General features: G+C 43.1%; 1 protein-coding gene across 1 annotated transcript; it reads left to right on the forward strand.

Moving 5' to 3' along the window:
• Positions 1-15741: 15741 nt before the first annotated feature.
• Positions 15742-16735, forward strand: LOC124695852. The gene has a single exon (XM_047228661.1). The coding sequence runs from the start codon at positions 16025-16027 to the stop codon at positions 16421-16423; it is 399 nt and encodes a 132-aa protein (XP_047084617.1). The 5' UTR covers positions 15742-16024; the 3' UTR covers positions 16424-16735.
• Positions 16736-17013: the final 278 nt, after the last annotated feature.

The following is a 17013-nucleotide window of genomic DNA, read 5'->3' on the forward strand; positions in this document are numbered from 1 at the left end:
CTGCCGGAGAGGGGATTCATCCCGGAGGACTCTACACCGCCATGGTCGCCTCCGGAGTGATGAGTGAGTAGTTCACCCCTGGACTATGGGTCCATAGCAGTAGCTAGATGGTTGTCTTCTCCTCATTGTGCTTCATTGTTGGATCTTGTGAGCTGCCTAACATGATCAAGATCATCTATCCGTAATACTCTATGTTGTGTTTGTCGGGATCCGATGGATAGAGAATACCATGTTATGTTAATTATCAAGTTATTTCATATGTGTTGTTTATGATCTTGCATGCTCTCCGTTATTAGTAGAGGCTCTGGCCAAGTTGATGCTAGTAACTCCAAGAGGGAGTATTTATGCTCGATAGTGGGTTCATGCCCGCATTGACACCCGGGGAGTGACAGAAACCCCTAAGGTTGTGTTGTGCTCGTTGCCACTAGGGATAAAACATTGATGCTATGTTCGAGGATGTAGTTATTGATTACATTACGCACCATACTTAATGCAATTGTCTCGTTGCTTTGCAACTTAATACCGGAAGGGGTTCGGACGATAACTCTGAAGGTGGACTTTTTAGGCATAGATGCAGCTTGGATGGCGGTCTATGTACTTTGTCGTAATGCCCAATTAAATCTCACTATACTTATCATGACATGTATGTGCATTGTTATGCCCTCTCTATTTGTCAATTGCCCGACCGTAATTTGTCCACCCAACATGCTTTTATCTTATGGGAGAGACACCTCTAGTGAACCGTGGACCCCGGTCCATTCTTTTAATACTCGAAATACAAATCTAATGCAATACTTGTTTTACCTGTTTTCTCTGCAAACAATCATCTTCCACACAATACGGTTAATCCTTTGTTACAGCGAAGCCGGTGAGATTGACAACCTCATCATGCTTCGTTGGGGCAAAGTACTTTGGTTGTGTTGTGCAGGTTCCACGTTGGCGCCGGAATCTCCGGTGTTGCGCCGCACTACATCCCGCCGCCATCAACCTTCAACGTGCTTCTTGACTCCTACTGGTTCGATTAAACCTTGGTTTCTTATCGAGGGAAACTTGCCGCTGTGCGCATCACACCTTCCTCTTGGGGTTCCCAACGGACGTGTCAACTACACGCATCAAGCAAATTTCTGGCGCCGTTGCCGGGGAGATCAAGACACGCTGCAAGGGGAGTCTCAACTTCCCAATCTCTTTACTTTGTTTTTGTCTTGCTTTATTTTATTAACTACTTTGTTTGCTGCATTATATCAAAACACAAAAAAAATAGTTGCTAGCTTTACTTTATTTACTGTCTTGCACTCTATATCAAAAACACAAAAAAATTAGTTACTTGCATTTATTTTATCTAGTTTGCTTTATGTACTACTGCTAAAATGGGTACTGTTGAGAATACTAAATTGTGTGATTTCACTAGTTAGGCTTAATGGAAAACAACAAAAATATGAGAGATCTTTATGAACTTTATCTTGAATTAGGACATGATGTGTTTGAAGAGAGAATTAAAAAACCCATGGAACTTTATATGCATGCTAATGGGAATGTTATTACTATGAATGCTTTGAACACCATTGTTGCTAATGCCACGGAAAATTCTAAGCTTGGGGAAGCTGGTTTTGATGAGTGTGATATTTTTAGTCCCCCAAGCATTGAGGAGAAAATTTTCTTTGATGATACTATGCCTCCTATATTTGATGATGAGAATAATAATGATAGCTACTTTGTTGAATTTGCTCCCACTACAACTAATAAAATTGATTATGCTTATGTGGAGAGTAATGATATTTTTATGCATGTGAATAAGAATGCTTTATGTGATAGTTACATTGTTGAGTTTGCTCATGATGCTACTGAAAATTATTATGAGAGAGGAAAATATGGTTGTAGAAATTTTCATGTTACTAAAACACCTCTCTATATGCTGAAATTTTTGAAGCTACACTTGTTTTATCTTCCTATGCTTGTCACTTTGCTCTTCATGAACTTGTTTATTTACAAGATTCCTATGCATAGGAAGCATGTTAGACTTAAATTTGTTTTGAATTTGCCTCTTGATGCTCTCTTTTGCTTCAAATACTATCTCTTGCGAGTGCATCATTAAAGCTGCTCGAGCCCATCTTAATGGCTATAAAGAAAGAACTTCTTGGGAGATAACCCATGTGTTATTTTGCTACAGTATTTTGTTTTATATTTGTGTCTTGGAAGTTGTTTACTACTGTAGCAACCTCTCCTTATCTTAGTTTTGAGTTTTGTTGTGCCAAGTAAAGTCTTTGATAGTAAAGTAAGTACTAGATTTGGATTACTGCTGCAGTTCCAGCATTTCTTTGTCGTCACGAATCTGGGTCTACCTCCCTGTAGGAAGCTCAGAAAATTAAGCCAATTTACGTGCATGATCCTCAGATATTTACGCAACTTTCATTCAATTTGAGAATTTTCATTTGAGCAAGTCTGTGGCCTAATAAAATCCATCTTTACGGACTGTTCTGTTTTGACAGATTCTGCCTTTTATTTTGCATTGCCTCTTTTGCTATGTTGGATGAATTTCTTTGATCCATTAATGTCCAGTAGCTTTATGCAATGTCCAGAAGTGTTAAGAATGATTGTGTCACCTCCGAACATGTGAATTTTTATTATGCACTAACCCTCTAATGAGTTGTTTCGAGTTTGGTGTGGAGGAAGTTTTCAAGGATCAAGAGAGGAGTATGATGCAATATGATCAAGCAGAGTGAAAGCTTCTAAGCTTGGGGATGCCTCGGTGGTTCACCCCTGCATATTCTAAGAAGACTCAAGCGTCTAAGCTTGGGGATGCCCAAGGCATCCCCTTCTTCATCGACAACATTATCAAGTTCCTCCCCCGAAACTATATTTTTATTCCGTCACATCTTATGTACTTTGCTTGGAGCGTCGGTTTGTTTTTGTTTTTTTGTTTTGTTTGAATAAAATGGATCCTAGCATTCACTTTATGGGAGAGAGACATGCTCCGCTGTAGCATATGGACAAGTATGTCCTTAGGCTCTACTCATAGTATTCATGGCGAAGTTTCTTCTTCGTTAAATTGTTATATGGTTGGAATTGGAAAATGCTACATGTAGTAACTCTAAAATGTCTTGGATAATTTGATGCTTGGTAATTGTTGTGCTCATGTTTAAGCTCTTGCATCATATACTTTGCACCCATTAATGAAGAAATACTTAGAGCTTGCTGATTTGGATTGCATATTTGGTTTCTCTAGAGTCTAGATAACATCTAGTATTGAGTTTTGAACAACAAGGAAGACGGTATGGAGTCTTATAATGTTTACAATATGTCTTTTATGTGAGTTTTGCTGTACCGTTCATCCTTGTGTTTGTTTCAAATAACCTTGCTAGCCTAAACCTTGTATCGAGAGGGAATACTTCTCATGCATCCAAAATCCTTGAGCCAACCACTATGCCATTTGTGTCCACCATACCTACCTACTACATGGTATTTATCCGCCATTCCAAAGTAAATTGCTTGAGTGCTACCTTTAAAATTCCATCATTCACCTTTGCAATATATAGCTCATGGGACAAATAGCTCAAAAACTATTGTGGTATTGAATATGTACTTATGCACTTTATCTCTTATTAAGTTGCTTGTTGTGCGATAACCATGCTTCGGGGACGCCATCAACTATTCTTTGTTGAATATCATGTGAGTTGCTATGCATGTCCGTCTTGTCTAAAGTAAGAGAGATCTACCACCTTTATGGTTGGAGCATGCATATTGTTAGAGAAGAACATTGGGCCGCTAACTAAAGCCATGATCCATGGTGGAAGTTTCGAGTTTTGGACACATATCCTCAATCTCATATGAGAATAATAATTGTTGCCACATGCTTATGCATTAAAGAGGAGTCCATTATCTCGTTGTCCATGTTGTCCCGGTATGGATGTCTAAGTTGAGAATAATCAAAAGCGAGAAATCCAAAATGCGAGCTTTCTCCTTAGACCTTTGTACGAGCGGCATGGAGGTACCCCATTGTGACACTTGGTTAAAACATGTGCATTGCAAAGATCCGGTAGTCCAAGTTAATTAGAACAAGGTGCGGGCACTATTAGTATACTATGCATGAGACTTGCAACTTGTAAGATATAACTTTCATAACTCATATGCTTTATTACTACCGTTGACAAAATTGTTTCATGTTTTCAAAATAAAAGCTCTAGCACAAATATAGCAATCGATGCTTTCCTCTTTGAAGGACCATTCTCTTTACTTTTATGTTGAGTCAGTTCACCTATTTCTCTCCACCTCAAGAAGCAAACACTTGTGTGAACTGTGCATTGATTCTTACATACTTGCATATTGTACTTGTTATATTACTCTATGTTGACAATTATCCATGAGATATACATGTTACAAGTTGAAAGCAACCGCTGAAACTTAATCTTCCTTTGTGTTGCTTCAATGCCTTTACTTTGATTTATTGCTTTATGAGTTAACTCTTATGCAAGACTTATTAATACTTGTCTTGAAGTACTATTCATGAGAAAGTCTTTGCTTTATGATTCACTTGTTTACTCATGTCATTACCATTGTTTTGATCGTCTGCATTCACTACATATGTTTACAAATAGTATGATCAAGGTTATGATGGCATATCACTTCAGAAATTATCTTTGTTATCGTTTTACCCGCTCGGGACGAGCAGAACTAAGCTTGGGGATGCTTGATACGTCTCCGACGTATCGATAATTTCTTATGTTCTATGCCATATTATTGATGATACCTACATGTTTTATGCACAATTTATGTCATATTCGTGCATTTTACTGGAACTAACCTATTAACAAGATGCCGAAGTGCCAGCTCACTGTTCTCTCGCTGTTTTTGGTTTCGGAAATCCTAGTAACGAAATATTCTCGGAATTGGACGAAACGAAGACCCGAGGGGCCTATTTTGCCACGAACCTTCCGAAGACCGAAGAGCATACGAAGTGGGGCCACGAGGTGGCGACACCACATGGCGGCGCGGCCAAGGGGGCCGCGCCGCCCTATGGTGTGGGCCCTCGTCGGGCCCCGACTCGCCTTCTTCCGCCTACTTAAAGCCTCCGTCGCGAAACCCCGAGGCGAAAAACCACGATACGGAAAACCTTACCGAGACGCCGCCGCCGCGATCCCATCTCGGGGGATTTCGGAGATCTCCTCCGGCACCCCGCTCGGAGAGGGGATTCATCTCCGGAGGACTCTACACCGCCATGGTCGCCTCCGGAGTGATGAGTGAGTAGTTCACCCCCGGACTATGGGTCCATAGCGATAGCTAGATGGTTGTCTTCTCCTCATTGTGCTTCATTGTTGGATCTTGTGAGCTGTCTAACATGATCAAGATCATCTATCCGTAATACTCTATGTTGTGTTTGTCGGGATCCGATGGATAGAGAATACCATGTTATGTTAATTATCAAGTTATTTCATATGTGTTGTTTATGATCTTGCATGCTCTCCGTTATTAGTAGAGGCTACGGCCAAGTTGATGCTAGTAACTCCAAGAGGGAGTATTTATGCTCGATAGTGGGTTCATGCCCGCATTGACACCTGGGGAGTGACGAAACCCCTAAGGTTGTGTTGTGCTCGTTGCCACTAGGGATAAAACATTGATGCTATGTCCGAGGATGTAGTTATTGATTACATTACGCACCATACTTAATGCAATTGTCTGTTGCTTTGCAACTTAATACTGGAAGGGGTGCGGACGATAACCTGAAGGTGGACTTTTTAGGCATAGATGCAGTTGGATGGCGGTCTATGTACTTTGTCGTAATGCCCAATTAAATCTCACTATACTTATCATGACATGTATGTGCATTGTTATGCCCTCTCTATTTGTCAATTGCCCGACCGTAATTTGTTCACCCAACATGCTTTTATCTTATGGGAGAGACACCTCTAGTGAACTCGTGGACCCCGGTCCATTCTTTTAATACTCGAAATACAAATCTACTCGCAACACTTGTTTTACTGTTTTCTCTGCAAACAATCATCTTCCACACAATACGGTTAATCCTTTGTTACAGCAAGCCGGTGAGATTGACAACCTCAGCTGTTTCGTTGGGGCAAAGTACTTTGGTTGTGTTGTGCATGTTCCACGTTGGCGCCGGAATCTCCGGTGTTGCGCCGCACTACATCCCGCCGCCATCAACCTTCAACGTGCTTCTTGACTCCTACTGGTTCGATTAAACCTTGGTTTCTTACTGAGGGAAACTTGCCGCTGTGCGCATCACACCTTCCTCTTGGGGTTCCCAACGGACGTGTCAACTACACGCATCACCGCGCAGGGACAACCACACATGGAACCTGAACTTGAAGGGGGCGAAGGAGTTCCACACGTGGACAGCACCGGGGAGCGCAGTGGTGCCATGGAAGAAGGCACGGTACGCATACCTAGAGGTGAAAGCGCCATCCGTCATCCACTTCCACACAAACTCATCATCATCGTTCGCTCCACAGCTTGAAGTACTGCACTGTAGCATCGACCGTTAGCTCGCCAGAGATATCGAGAGCCCAGGTGTTGAGCGGGACCCCATCCATGACGGTGCGCCGCTTGATGATGCCGGGACGGACAAGCTTGAGCATGGCGGGAGCCACCACATCAACTAAGAGACCGTTCAACCACGGGTCCTCCCAGAAGAGGAGCCTAGCACTCGATCCGACCTGGATGTCCACAGAGCCGTTGAACAACACTGCAACATCATTCCTGACAGCGAACTGGAAACCCAACCAAGCTCTCGTGCAGTAAGTGCGCTGCAACCAAATCCAGCGGGCGCGCAGAACGGCGTGCATCCAACTAAGGTTGGGAAGCCCAAGCACACCCAGACATTTGGGAGCGCATGATACGTCTCCGACGTATCGATAATTTCTTATGTTCCATGCCACATTATTGATGATATCTACATGTTTTATGCACACTTTATGTCATATTTATGTGTTTTCCGGAACTAACCTATTGACGAGAGGCCGAAGGGCCGCTTGTCTGTTTTCTACTGTTTTTGGTTTCAGAAATCCTAGTAAGGAAATATTCTCGGAATCGGACGAAATCAACGCCCAGCATCTTAGAATCCCCGGAAGCATCCAGAACACCCGAGAGTCGCCAGAGGGGGCCACAGGCCCACCAGATGATAGGGCGGCGCGGCCCAGGCCCTGGCCGCGCCACCCTAGCGTGTCACCGCCTCGTTGACCTTCTGACGCCGCCTCTTCGCCTATTTAAGCCCCCTCGACCTAAAACTTCGATAAAAAAAGCCACGGTACGAGAAACCTTCCATAGCCGCCGCCATCGCGAAGCCAAGATCTGGGGGACAGGAGTCTCTGTTCCGGCACGCCGCCGGGACGGGGAAGTGCCCCCGGAAGGCTCCTCCATCGACACCACCGCCATCTCCATCAACGTTGTTGTCTCCCATGAGGAGGGAGTAGTTCTCCATCGAGGCTCGGGCTGTACCGGTAGCTATGTGGTTAATCTCTCTCCTATGTGCTTCAATACAATAATCTCATGAGCTGCCTTACATGATTGAGATTCATATGATGATGCTTGTAATCTAGATGTCATTATGCTAGTCAAGTGGGTTTTACTTATGTGATCTCCGGAGACTCCTTGTCCCACGTGTGTAAAGGTGACAGTGTGTGCACCGTGTGGGTCTCTTAGGCTATATTTCACAGAATACTTATTCACTGTTATGAATGGCATAGTGAAGTGCTTATTTATATCTCTTTATGATTGCAATGTGTTTTGTATCACAATGTATCTATGTGCTACTCTAGTGATGTTATTAAAGTAGTTTTATTCCTCCCGCACGGTGTAATGGTGACGAAGTATGTGCATCCGTGTTAGTACTTGGCGTAGGCTATGATTATGATCTCTTGTAGATTATGAAGTTAACTATTGCTATGATGGTATTGATGTGATCTATTCCTCCTACATAGTGTGAAGGTGACAGATGTGCATGCTATGTTAGTACTTGGTTTAGTTGTGTTGATATGTCATGCACTCTAAGGTTATTTAAATATGAACATTGAATTGTGGAGCTTGTTAACTCCGGCATTGAGGGTTCGTGTAATCCTACGCAATGGTGTTCATCATCCAACAAGAGAGTGTAGAGTATGCATTTATCTATTCTACGTTATGTGATCAAAGTTGAGAGTGTCCACTAGTGAAAGTCTAATCCCTAGGCCTTGTTCCTAAATATCGCTATCGCTGCTTGTTTACTCGTTTCTATCGCATTACTCTGCTACCATATTACCACCATCAACTACACTGCCAGCCAAGCACTTTTTCGGCACCGTTGCTACGTTGCTACTATTTATTTATACCACCTGTATTTCACTATCTCTTCGCCGAACTAGTGCACCTATTAGGTGTGTTGGGGACACAAGAGACTTCTTGCTTTGTGGTTGCAGGGTTGCATGAGAGGGATATCTTTGACCTCTTCCTCCCTGAGTTCGATAAACCTTGGGTGATCCACTTAAGGGAAACTTGCTGCTCGTTCTACAAACGTCTCGCTCTTGGAGGCCCAACACCTGTCTACAAGAATAGAAGACCCGTAGACATCAAGCTATTTTCTGGCGCCGTTGCTCGGGAGGAAAGGTAAAAGGCACTCATACTTCGGTCCCAGGTAAAAGTACTTTTCTGTTGCCGTTGTGTGTATGCTCGAAGCTATTTCCTTTAGATCCTGCAATTGCATATTTTTGTTTCTTGTTTACACTAGTTAGGCATAATGGACAACAATGAGCTTCTTATTCTATTTCCTGATTTAAGACATGGATTGTTTGATCCGAAAATTAAAAAAACCCATGGAACATATTAGTATGAACACTTTGAATACCATTTTTTCTAATGATATAGAAAGTTCTAAGCTTGGGGAAGCTGGTTTTGATGAGCATGATCTTTTTAGTCCCCCCAAGCATTGAGGAGAAAATTTACTTTGATGATACTTTGCCGCCTATTTATGATGATTATAATGATAGTAGTCTTTTAGTACCGCCTATTATGGAGGATAAATTTGATTATGATTACAATATGCCTCCTATATTTGATGATGAGAATAATAATGATAGCTACTTTGTTGAATTTGCTCCCACTATTACTAATAAAATTGATTATGCCTATGTGGAGAGTAATAATTTTATGCATGATACTCATGATAAGAATGCTTTATGTGATAGTTATATTGTTGAGTTTGCTCATGATGCTACTGAAAGTTATTATGAGAGAGGAAAATATGGTTGTAGAAATTTTCATGTTACTAAAATGCCTCTCTATGTGCTGAAATTTTTGAAGCTACACTTGTTTTATCTTCCTATGCTTGTTACTTTGCTCTTCATGAACTTGTTTATTTACAAGATTCCTATGCATAGGAAGCATGTTAGACTCAAATGTGTTTTGAATTTTCCTCTTGACGCTCTCTTTTGCTTCAAATACTATCTCTTGTGAGTGCATCATTAAAACTGCTGAGCCCATCTTAATGGCTATAAAGAAAGAACTTCTTGGGAGATAACCCATGTGTTTATTTTGCTACAGTATCTCTATTTTATATTTGTGTCTTGGAAGTTGTTACTACTGTAGCAACCTCTCCTTATCTTATTTTTATTGCATTGTTGTGCCAAGTAAAGTCTTTGATAGTAAGGTTCATACTAGATTTGGATTACTGCGCAGAAACAGATTTCTTGTCTGTCACGAATCTGGGCCTAATTCTCTGTAGGTAACTCGAAAATTATGCCAATTTACGTGAGTGATCCTCAGATATGTACGCAACTTTCATTCAATTTGAGAATTTTCATTTGAGCAAGTCTGGTGCCTCAATAAAATTCGTCTTTACTGGACTGTTCTGTTTTGACAGATTCTGCCTTTTATTTCGCATTGCTTCTTTCGCTTGTGTTGGGTGGATTTCTTTGTTCCATTACCTTCCAAGTAGCTTTGAGCAATGTCCAGAAGTGTTAAGAATGATTGTGTCACCTCTCGAACATGTGAGTTTTTGATTATGCACTAACCCTCTAATGAGTTTGCTTTGAGTTTGGTGTGGAGGAAGTTTTTAAGGGTCAAGAGAGGAGGATGATATACTATGATCAAGAAGAGTGAAAAGTCTAAGCTTGGGGATGCCCCGGTGGTTCACCCCTGCATATTTTAAGAAGACTCAAGCGTCTTGGGGATGCCCAAGGCATCCCCTTCTTCATCGACAAATTATCAGGTTCCTTCTCTTGAAACTATATTTTTATTCGGCCACATCTTATGTACTTTACTTGGAGCGTCTGTGTGCTTTTGTTTTTGTTTTTGTTTTAATAAATGCTTGTGTGGGAGAGAGACACGCTCCGCTGGTTCATATGAACACATGTGTTCTTAGCTTTTATTTTTCATGGCGAAGGTTGATACTGCTTCGTTAATTGTTATATGGTTGGAAACGGAAAATGCTACATGTAGTAATTGGTAAAATGTCTTGGATAATGTGATACTTAGCAATTGTTGTGCTCATGTTTAAGCTCTTGCATCATATACTTTGCACCTATTAATGAAGAAACACCTAGAGCTTGCTAAAATTTGGTTTGCATATATGGTCTCTCTAAAGTCTAGATAATTTCTAGTATTGAGTTTGAACAACAAGGAAGACGGTGTAGAGTCTTATAATGTTTACAATATGTCTTTTATGTGAGTTTTGCTGCACCGGTTCATCCTTGCGTTTGTTTCAAATAACCTTGCTAGCCTAAACCTTGTATCGAGAGGGAATACTTCTCATGCATCCAAAATCCTTGAGCCAACCACTATGCCATTTGTGTCCATCATACCTACCTACTACATGGTATTTCTCCGCCATTCCAAAGTAAATTGCTTGAGTGCTACCTTTAAATAATTCAAAATTTATCACCTCCGATTTGTGTCAATGTTTTATAGCTCATGAGGAAGTATGTGGTGTTTATCTTTCAATCTTGTCATTTACTCTGATGAGACTTTCACAATGGACTAGTGGCTTCATCCGCTTATCCAATAATTTTGCAAAAAGAGCCGGCAATGGGGTTCCCAGCCCGATTAATTAACTTGCATTAATAATTCTCTTCACATGTTTTGCTTCGATTCATCAGTAAGCAACTTAATTTTGCAAATAGACACTCCTTCATGGTATGTGATTGTTGGAAGGCACCCGAGGATTCTGTTAGCCATGGCTTGTGTAAGCAAAAGGTTGGGAGGAGTGTCGTCCATAAATAATGAAACTAAAGTACATGTGTAAACAAAAGAGAAGAGGGATGATCTACCTTGCTGGTAGAGATAACGTCCTTCATGGGAGCCGCTCTTGAAAGTCTGGTTGATAAGGTAGTTAGAGTGCCCACTACCATTCGTTGACAACAACAAACACCTCTCAAAATTTTACTTTTATGCTCTCTTTATGTTTTCAAAATAAAAGCTCTAGCACAAATATAGCAATCGATGCTTTCCTCTTTGAAGGACCTTTCTTTTACTTTTATGTTGAGTCAGTTCACCTATTTCTCTCCACCTCGAAGCAAACACTTGTGTGAACTCGTGCATTGATTCCTACATACTTGCATATTGCACTTGTTATACTACTTTGCATTGACAACTATCCATGAGATATACATGTTACAAGTTGAAAGCAACCGCTAAAACTTAATCTTCCATTGTGTTGCTTCAATGCCTTTACTATGAATTTATTGCTTTATGAGTTAACTCTTATGCAAGACTTATTGATGCTTGTCTTGAAGTACTATTCATGAAAAGTCTTTGCTTTATGATTCACTTGTTTACTCATGTCATTTACCATTGTTTTGATCGCTGCATTCATTACATATGTTTACAATAGTGTGATCAAGGTTATGATGGCATGTCACTCCGTAAATTATCTTTGTTTATCGTTTTACCGCTCGGGACGAGCGAGAACTAAGCTTGGGGATGCTTGATACGCCTCCGATGTATCGATAATTTCTTATGTTCCATGCCACATTATTGATGATATCTACATGTTTTATGCACACTTTATGTCATATTTATGTGTTTTCCGGAACTAACCTATTGACGAGATGTCAGAAGGGCCAGTTCTGTCGTTTTCTTCGTTTTTGGTTTCAGAAATCCTAGTAAGGAAATATTCTCGAATCGGACGAAATCAACGCCCGAGCATCTTAGAATCCCCGGAAGCATCCGAACACCCGAGAGTCGCCAGAGGGGGGCCACAGGCCCACCAGATGATAGGGCGGCGCGGCCCAGGCCCTGGCCGCGCCACCCTAGCGTGTCACCGCCTCGTTGACCTTCTGCCGCCGCCTCTTCGCCTATTTAAGCCCCCTCAACCTAAAACTTCGATAAAAAAAGCCACGGTACGAGAAACCTTCCATAGCCGCCGCCATCGTGAAGCCAAGATCTGGGGGACAGGAGTCTCTGTTCCGGCACGCCGCCGGGACGGGGAAGTGCCCCCGGAAGGCTCCTCCATCGACACCACCGCCATCTCCATCGACTGCTCGCTGTCTCTCCATGAGGAGGGAGTAGTTCTCCATCGAGGCTCGGGGCTGTACCGGTAGCTATGTGGTTAATCTCTCTACTATGTGCTTCAATACAATAATCTCATGAGCTGCCTTACATGATTGAGATTCATATGATGATGCTTGTAATCTAGATGTCATTATGCTAGTCAAGTGGGTTTTACTTATGTGATCTCCGGAGACTCCTTGTCCCACGTGTGTAAAGGTGACAGTGTGTGCACTGCGTGGGTCTCTTAGGCTATATTTCACAGAATACTTATTCACTGTTATGAATGGCATAGTGAAGTGCTTATTTATATCTCTTTATGATTGTAATGTGTTTTGTATCACAATTTATCTATGTGCTACTCTAGTGATGTTATTAAAGTAGTTTTATTCCTCCTGCACGGTGTAATGGTGACGGTGTGTGCATCCGTGTTAGTACTTGGCGTAGGCTATGATTATGATCTCTTGTAGATTATGAAGTTAACTATTGCTATGATGGTATTGATGTGATCTATTCCTCCTACATAGTGTGAAGGTGACAGTGTGCATGCTATGTTAGTACTTGGTTTAGTTGTGTTGATATGTCATGCACTCTAAGGTTATTTAAATATGAACATTGAATTGTGGAGCTTGTTAACTCCGGCATTGAGGGTTCGTGTAATCCTACGCAATGGTGTTCATCATCCAACAAGAGAGTGTAGAGTATGCATTTATCTATTCTGTTATGTGATCAAAGTTGAGAGTGTCCACTAGTGAAAGTCTAATCCCTAGGCCTTGTTCCTAAATATCGCTATCGCTACTTGTTTACTTGTTTTCATTGCGTTACTCGCTACCATATTACCACCATCAACTACACGCCAGCAAGCACTTTTCGGCACCGTTGCTACTTGCTACTATTTATTCATACCACTCGTATTTCACTATCTCTTCGCCGAACTAGTGCACCTATTAGGTGTGTTGGGGACACAAGAGACTTCTTGCTTTGTGGTTGCAGTGGTTGCATGAGAGGGATATCTTTGACCTCTTCCTCCCTGAGTTCGATAAACCTTGGGTGATCCACTTAAGGGAAACTTGCTGCTGTTCTACAAACCTCTGCTCTTGGAGGCCCAACACTGTCTACAAGAATAGAAGACCCGTAGAAATCAGCGCACACCGCGTCCCAAGCCACGAGATAGTTGCCTCCATTGGCCTCGTTCTTACCCGCCCACAAGAAGCCACGACGAAGCTTATCCGCCGCATGCAGGAACCAGAGATCCACATCCAGCGCCATGAGCTGGTACACCACCGAAGCAGATATGACATAGGCCACCCGCCCATCCCTGGACATGAGGTGAGCCTTCCAGAAAGCGAGCTTGTTGGCCATCTTGTCGAGGACAGGCTGCAAGTCCTCCTTGCACAGCTTGTGCAAAGACAACGGGAGCCCTAGATACGCATAGGGAGGTCGATGAACGGACAAGCCAAAAGAGGCGCCACTGCTAGCCTAGTGTTGTCATCGCATCTGATCGGGGCCGTAGAGCTTTTCAGGAAGTTGACCACAAGGCCTGAAGCTACCCCAAAGCAGCAAAGGATCACCTTGACCGCAAGGAGCTCCTGCCGATCCGGCCTAGCGAACACCGCAATATCATCCACATAGAGGGAGACGCGATGCTTCAACCCGTTGGTCCCTAGGTCCACCAACACAACAGCCCGCTCAGCCACTCGGAACATGACGTCGAGCACGTCCATGACGAGAACAAACAGCAGGGAGGAGATGGGGTCTCCGTGCCGTAATCCTCTACCGTGAAGGAAGGCCAAACCCGCGCAGCCATCAACAAGGACATGTGTCGATGCCGTCCGCAAATCATGTTTATGGGTGTAATCATGTTTAAGCGTTCACAAAAATTGTAACAAAAGATAGTTTGGTTTATGGGCAAAGTAGAGGTAGCTTACTAAATGATTATTTCCGAAGTTTGGATAAACTGTTGCTTCGTCATGTGCCTACTATGCATATGACTCATGATAGTACTACATTTTCATTTGAACCAAATTGAAAAAAGTGTATATTTAATCTTTTGTAGATATAATGTCACAATCCCTAAAAGTTTATGTTACATGTATATATGATGTACTCAATGTGTACGAGCTTGTCCAAGCAATATATTAAAGAGGATACCCTGGGATGGATGTAAAACCAAGCAAATTGCTTTTGCACCGAGAGCTAAAGATTGTGTGGATTGCGCGCATGTTTGCTTGCCCGATATATTTAGTGTCTTTATTTCGTTAGGAACTGAAATAGCATGGCACTATCTTATTGATACAGTAAAGAAATAAACTGATGAGAGGCGGCGATCTAGGTTTTCAACCCTCTCACTGGCCACCTTGCCGGTCTGTTCAGCCTCCTGCAGCCCTTGGGGCCGTTGGAAATGCGGAGGACCACGACCCCTATCCGGCATGAGGGTTCTTGTCCTTTTTTTTGCAGTTTCAATGTTTTCTTTAGGATGATGAGGCGGCGACAACACCCTGAAGTTAGAATATCCCAGTTCCCACCCTATTGTCGGTCCAACGGTGTGCTTAGCTCCGACAGGGGCTGCATGGAGTTTTGTATCCGATGTGTCTTCTAGGATCTTGTCGGTTTTCATGGTCGTTGCTAAGGTCTCGGATTTGGCACTTCTGATCTACGAACATCATCATTGGTGATGGTTGTTACTCTAGTGCGCTTGTCTCGTTCCAGTGCATGATTGTAGTCGTCGCTAGTACCTATTTGTAATTTTACTTACTTTAGGCCTTTTTGTATTGTTGTTGATGATTATTAATAGATCGATTGACCTTTTGGCAAAAGCAAAGAAAATAAATAAACTGATATAGGTTATTTACTCTTTTCATGTGGTATAACCTAGTAAACACATTAGACTCCTTACTTGAGTGTCTCTTATAATTTGGAAATTCAACAAAATTCATACATTTCCAAGTCTACGGAGTAGTAGCTTCGTTTGCTGTGGAAGCCTAGCTTATTCAGCTTCTATCAGTTTGCTTGAAGTTGGCTCTTATAATTTTAATCAGACTCTGGAATGAATAATATCAGGCATGCAGATACGCATATCTCCTTCTGGCATACAACTGGGAGTAGACAGCTCGACTATTCGACCCCATTTCCAGCTTACCTCATCGAACATCCGAAGCGATTCGCACTTCAATGATTTGCGTGCGGGCCCACCACCTCAACCCAGCCCCGTCTCCCTCCTCCCGCCATTTTAACCCGCACTACACGTCTCAGTCTCCATCCAGCTCCATCGTCGTATACAAAAGACGCGTCGCGGAGCAAGCTGCTCCATCAGTCCAAAACCGATCGAGCTCCTCCAATGTCTTCCACCTCATCTTCGTCCATGGACGACCAACCACCCCTTCTCCTCCCCCTCGCTCGCGGCGAATACCGCCTCTTCGTCTTCCTCTAACACCCGCATCCAAACACGCAAAGCAACAAGAATCGACCAAGCCTTCAGTTAGAGATTTACTTAGAGTTCTGAAGATCCAAACAGGAGGGAGCCCGGGAGGTTTCCACTTTCCATTTCCACCGCAACAGTATGTCAGCGGCGGTTGTGCAAGACTTGGCGCCGGCCATCGAGGCAGCGACGGCCGCGGAGGTGGAGTGGGCGGCGTGCGCGTGCTGCGGGCTGAGGGAGGAGTGCACGGCCGCGTACGCGGCCGGCGTGCGCGCGCGGTTCGCGGGGCAGTGGCTGTGCGGCCTCTGCGGCGACGCCGTGGGCGAGGATCTCGCCGCCGCCGGTGGAGGATCAGCGGCTGCCTCGGTGGAGGTTGAGGCTGCGATCGCGAGGCACGCAGCCTTCTGCCAGGCGCTCTTCTGCAGGTCGCCGGCTGCGGCCGAGCGGCTCATCGCCGCGGTGCGGCGTCTGCTCCGCAGCGAGAGCGGGAGGAAGGAGAAGGCATCCGTTCAGGTGGTGCTGGAGTTACGGGAGGCCTGAAGCAGATCGAAGATCTGTTCGTTCAGGAGCTACTTACCTAGGTAGCTAGGGTCTATTCTCTTCAGCATCTACTACAATTCAAATTCAATATGCTTCCGTGGTTTACAGTTAGTTTCTGAATATCGACATGCTTAATTGGGGCGCCGATCCTGAAACTTCTTCAGCTTCTTGTAAATTTGATGACACCATTGTAGAGGAAGCAAGGAAAATAATATAGATGGAGCTCAGATGAAAGAATTGCATTTTTTGTACTGGCAAGTGTAAATCCATCTAAGTAATCCAACATTGCCAATTTTTGTGTCCCTGGTTTTAGTTTTGACCTAGAATTTTGGGACTCGAGACTTCGTCAAATCTAGCATATGCCCGTGACATTCAGAGTTCAGACAATCATGGTGCATCATTTTAAAACTTAGCCATCATTTTCTCGTATGTTCAGACAAGCATAGAGTACCAATAATGCATGATTAACTATTCAAAAAATACATGTATACCTACCTATTGGCCATTGAGTCAAAAGAGTATTGCTCACGAAACGCACGGGTAGCCCTTTGCCAGATCATACAGACAGGTGCATTGACAGTTGGTTTTCC

This window comes from Lolium rigidum, chromosome 3 (genome assembly GCF_022539505.1).
Source record: "Lolium rigidum isolate FL_2022 chromosome 3, APGP_CSIRO_Lrig_0.1, whole genome shotgun sequence".
Taxonomy (NCBI): domain Eukaryota; kingdom Viridiplantae; phylum Streptophyta; class Magnoliopsida; order Poales; family Poaceae; genus Lolium; species Lolium rigidum.